This window comes from Centruroides sculpturatus, unplaced genomic scaffold, assembly GCF_000671375.1.
Source record: "Centruroides sculpturatus isolate CEXI.00-Female unplaced genomic scaffold, Cexi_2.0 scaffold4310, whole genome shotgun sequence".
NCBI lineage: Eukaryota > Metazoa > Arthropoda > Arachnida > Scorpiones > Buthidae > Centruroides > Centruroides sculpturatus.
The window spans coordinates 1458-6658 of NW_019388452.1; the positions used below are offsets into that span (position 1 = coordinate 1458).

Here is a 5201-nt window from a genome sequence, read left to right on the forward strand (position 1 = left end):
CATGGCGAGAAAAATTGGAGTCTTATCCAGATGTTTTACTTTTTATTAAAATGTAATATCTTGATAATACAAGTGAACTTTTGCAACTAACAAAGAAAATATTATAGAAGTATTCTATAAAAGGTAGAACACCAATGGAAGCAAAAAATATTTATTGAAATTTCTGGCCAAACTGAAAACAAGTTTCTTATTTTCACAAGCTGAAAAATTTAGGAACATTCCATCTTTCACAGTAATAGAAAGTATAAAAAAAAGTACATACTGAACAGACTGAAGCTGTCAGAAAGACAAAAAGTTGTTCATTAGATACATTTAGACTTTGTTACTATTATTTATTGATGCATTTATATACTACTACATTTTCAGTATGCTGCATATTGTATACAAAAATGGATTAGACAAATTCAGTGTTTCCAGACATTGTTTAAAATGTTTTCCCCTCATTCTTGCTCTTTTTGCCTTGTAGATAAGAGGGTCTTTCTTCATATCCACTGTGGGTTTGATCAGGCACACATTTGGGCAATATGTGACTTAGCATCCTTAATTAATTTAAGAACATCTGGAGTAGCTTACCTGGATTCAATCTTAGCTCCTCAGAGTAGTAAGTTGAAGCCTTAATTGTCTCAGTCATCCAATTTGAAATAATGTTTTATTAGTTGCTATGCATATTTTTGTATAAATATATTACTTTTGAAGCTATACATAACTAATGTTTTTTCTTAGCATGTAATGTATCATAATATACTTCTTAACATTTCAAAGAGAAAGCAATATTTGAACTATGTTTAGAAATCACTATTGATACTTATTTCTTGTTACAGTAATAAATTATAATTTGATTTATACTAAAATTACATCACTAAACTCATAACAATCAAAACACCAAAGAAAAAATCATTTAAAAGTCTTAAATGCTTGATATATAATTTAAAAAGTTTACCATCCATAGAAGCAGATCCACTAGTACTTTGTCCAGAAACAGAAAAACATGATGGTTGAACATCTTCTGAAGGACTTGTTGAAGGTCTAACTGTAACATTCATTTCTTTGTTTACTTCCATAGGTTCTTCATCAATATTTGTTGATTCATTGCTATAGATGAGAGTAAATAAATAATACTGTTAATATGTTAGAACCTCAACAACTAAACAACAAATTATGACCTATGCTTTAATGAAGTATATAAAGAACTTCACCCTATAGAATGGTAAAGAGAATACATCTTTGGATATGAACAGTCTACAGAATTCCAATACACAATAGAACAGATTGCAACCCTACCAAAAAGGCTCTAATTTATCAACTATTTTCTGATAAAATGATCAATTTGTAAAATGCTTTAAGTTTAACAGTTAAATTTGACTCCAAATGCAAAAAATAAATGTACTAACAATTGTTTCGTTGCCAACTTACTGATGAGTTGGCAACTAAATCTTTAGTGCTCAATGACATATTAAATTTTCTTTTTCTCTATTTCAAAAAGCAGAAGTTTCATTGCATAAAAAATAGGGCATATCGTAAATTTTCAGTTGTAGTGATTAAAACAATGGCCAGTACAAGCACTCTCATTCAAATAGAATGTTCCATTTGTCAACTAAAATATCACTTGACAAAATCACTACTGTAGTCTAGGAATTATGGATTAAGACAAATTGCCAAACTGTCCAGCATAGTTCTATGATATGATTTTTAATTTATTACTTTAAAGTTCTTTAAATAAGATAAACTGTAAAGTGGTTTCAGTTATTTAAAAACATCTTAATATATAAAAATGTAAATAAACATGAGTATACAAATAAATAATTGACTTTAAAAAACTACATCTATCTGAATTTACCAGTACATATATTGAACTACTTATATTTTTACTAATGAGTTTTATTTTGTTTCCCAAAAATACAATCCCATACTCTTCAGAATATATTGAGATAACAGCATGATACATCAAAGAACTAATTTCCAATCATCAAATAGACAAATAAATAAATACAAACATTGCAAACACTGCTAGATGCAAATTAACATCGAATGGAGCAAAATACAAACACATGAGCCTCTTCTATCTTGGAACCAACCACCTAACTGTCAAATTTATATGGGATCTATAAGAGAAGCTTAGAAACTAATAATCAACTGTACACTCAGACAACTTATGATCTTGGAAGTGACTAGAACACTAGTTAGCCACAATGAAGTTCTGTTAAAATAACATCCCTCATTTTAATTTTATAAACATGCTGTTAATAATCCTCATTGACTTTATTTTATGCTTTTTTATTTTATTTTGTACACAATTTATCTGAACATTCTATTTGATTCCCAGAGAAACATTCATTTTTTTCTTTTCCAAAGAGAGATTAAAGATACTTGAAACATATTGTGGGTAGCCTGAGGTAGGACGAACTCGCACCTCTTTTAGATAGGCAACAGTTCGGTGAGAACTGCCCACTGGTCAGGGGATGACGTGTAGAATAATTTTATATCCCGTGACGTCGGGACTCTTTCTGTTAAGTCGAGTGGAGGAGGAGAGAGGGGCCGTCGGTGAGGTGTAGCCAATATTCGAATTAAATATACTTTTTAACAACAAAACAAACATTTATTAGACAAAACTAGAGACTAACAAAAGAGATTAAATATCGTTTCCGCGGAGTTGGAAGGGCCGCGCCGAGAGAGAGTTTACAATACTTTGGGGTTTCATACCTCTGTTGAATTCAATGGCTAGTACAGATAGAAATTCGGATAGAGGTTGAACTTCTCTCCAGTAGGTCTTCTGGGGAAGTCTCCTCCGGGATCGACGAGCAGCTGGATGGGTGGGTCGGCGGGTGACGGTCTTCGACGGGAGATGACGGACCTGTTCACGGACGGCAAAGTCGACCTCTCTTTTATATCTTCGGTAGATCTTGTATCACGTTATCTCTTTACACCAATTATAGATTTCTTTGGATAAGATCCTGTTGATTCAGATTTGGGTTTCGGAGGGAAAGGAAGTTACTCCGGGGATGGGAAGACGAACATCCGCCCCCGAAAAAGGTTCGATAGCGCGTAGAAATGGAGGTTTCTTTGTTTTAAATAAATGTTTTAATTTATTAATTTTGTTGTTTAAACGATTTAAACTCGTTTAATTCGATCCGAATTTCACTATATATATATGAATTCTTTGATTATATATATATAATCAAAGTTTTATAAGTTGGTGGGAGAAAGAAATTAAACTCCTGGGTATTTATTATACAATATATTAATTTATCATCATCCAATATAAGTTTGAATCTTATTGCTATATTACAATCAATACACAAATCAATATTAATAATAATCTGTACAGCAGCATGCCTCACTTTAAAGCACTTTTCAATTATGCTCAAGTATTGTTTTTAATGCTTGCTTACCTTGCTTGAGAGGTATGGTCAGCAATATGATTCTGTACTTCTTAAAACATTTTACTTTTGCATTTTTGTGCACTTGATAAATGATGCATAAATATGATTCTAGACTTATACAGGCAAGTGTGGGAGGAGAAAAGCTAATTTGCTTTATAATGATGCCTTTATCCAAAAACTAATGTTGGGGCAATCATCCTTCTCAGAATTTTACCACAAATACTTAGTTTTATACTTAAAATGAAAGTATAATTATTGTGAATTCATTTCTCTTTTAAAATGAACATGACTATTACAACAGATGCTAGATTTTCAGATTGTCATAAAAAATGAAACATTAAAAAAGAAAATTTGGATGATTCATACCAGGTTTAAATTAAAAGAAAAATTTAAACATGGTATAATAAATTTATAAAAAAAAATAATTATAATCAAAACCCACTCTTCAATTACCTTGCATTATTTTCCATTTCTTGTTGTAAATTTAGTACTATTTCACATAACTCATCTGAATTCTCAAAGTTTCCATCACCATTTTGTACTCTTCTTAATAAAACTTCTCTAATCATATGAGAAGGGAAATTTCCAGGTTCAATTGCTGCTTTTACAATATCAGATTTCATATATTCATCAACTTGATGTTCAACGGTTAATGAAAATTCAGAAACATGTAACACTTCATTACTTGTTGATTCCATGTTAACTTCACCACTTGATTTCTGTAATGTAGTATTGCTAAGCATTATATTAAAGAAAAATGTTTTAAAAACTAAATTAGAAGAATTGAGATGANAATTAGTAGCATTATTTAAAAGAAAAAAGTTTTCACTAATCCAAACAACCTGTACAATAATTAGTTTATATACAGCATTAAATAATTTAAAGATAATATTTCAATTCTTAATTCTTATTTGAAATCAGAATTTTCAATGACAGTATTAGTATTTTATAACACATTTCATGGATATGGATGATTTATACCAGGTTTAAATTAAAAGAAAAATTTAAACATGGTATAATAAATTTATAAAAAAAATTATAATCAAAACCCACTCTTCAATTACCTTGCATTATTTTCCATTTCTTGTTGTAAATTCAGTACGGTTTCACATAATTCATCTGCATTCTCAAAGTTTCCATCACCATTTTGTACTCTCCTTAATAAAACTTCTCTAATCATATGAGGAGGGAAAATTCCAGGTTCAATTGCTGCTTTTACAATATCAGATTTCATATATTCATCTACTTGACGTTCAACAGTTAATGAAAATTCAGAAACATGTAACACTTCATTACTTGTTGATTCCATGTTAACTTCACCACTTGATTTCTGTAATGTAGTATTGCTAAGCATTATATTAAAGAAAAATGTTTTAAAAACTAAATTAGAATAATTGAGATGATACATAATGTTATATCAAAGTGACAATGATTTATTTATTATTTACATATTTTCATAATATGAATTAAGTATTCTTTCAATATTGTTTCTAAGTTGTGAAAATCAGCATTACTTAATAACAAAGATTTTATTTTGAGATCACTTTATCTAATGTATTTCAGAGCACTTAATTTTTCTACTGATAAAACAGTTTGAGGTACTGATAGTTTTCATCAATTCTTGCAGTTTTGTTTATGCATTAAAATAGTTTAATCTATTGACATTAATTCTAATAATTGATGATATTTCAAGTAAAAAATTTCAGTGTTATCTTCATTATAACTGAAATGCATGTGTGTATAAACTAACCTGTTTTAAGTTTTAGATGCGGTCCAGGAAAAAAAACGGTGGTTATTTATGTACAATTAACCCATAAAGTT

The 5201-nt window shown here is 29.5% G+C and overlaps 1 protein-coding gene across 1 annotated transcript; it reads right to left on the minus strand.

The window, feature by feature from the left end:
* Positions 1-855: 855 nt before the first annotated feature.
* Positions 856-4749, minus strand: LOC111616947 (the record flags this gene model as incomplete). The annotated part of the gene is made up of 2 exons (XM_023358298.1): positions 4445-4749; positions 856-1092 (listed from the first exon to the last, which is right to left on the minus strand). Coding segments are annotated over exons 1-2 (527 nt in total), but the record flags the coding sequence as incomplete, so codon positions are not given.
* Between the last annotated feature and the right edge of the window lie 452 nt (positions 4750-5201).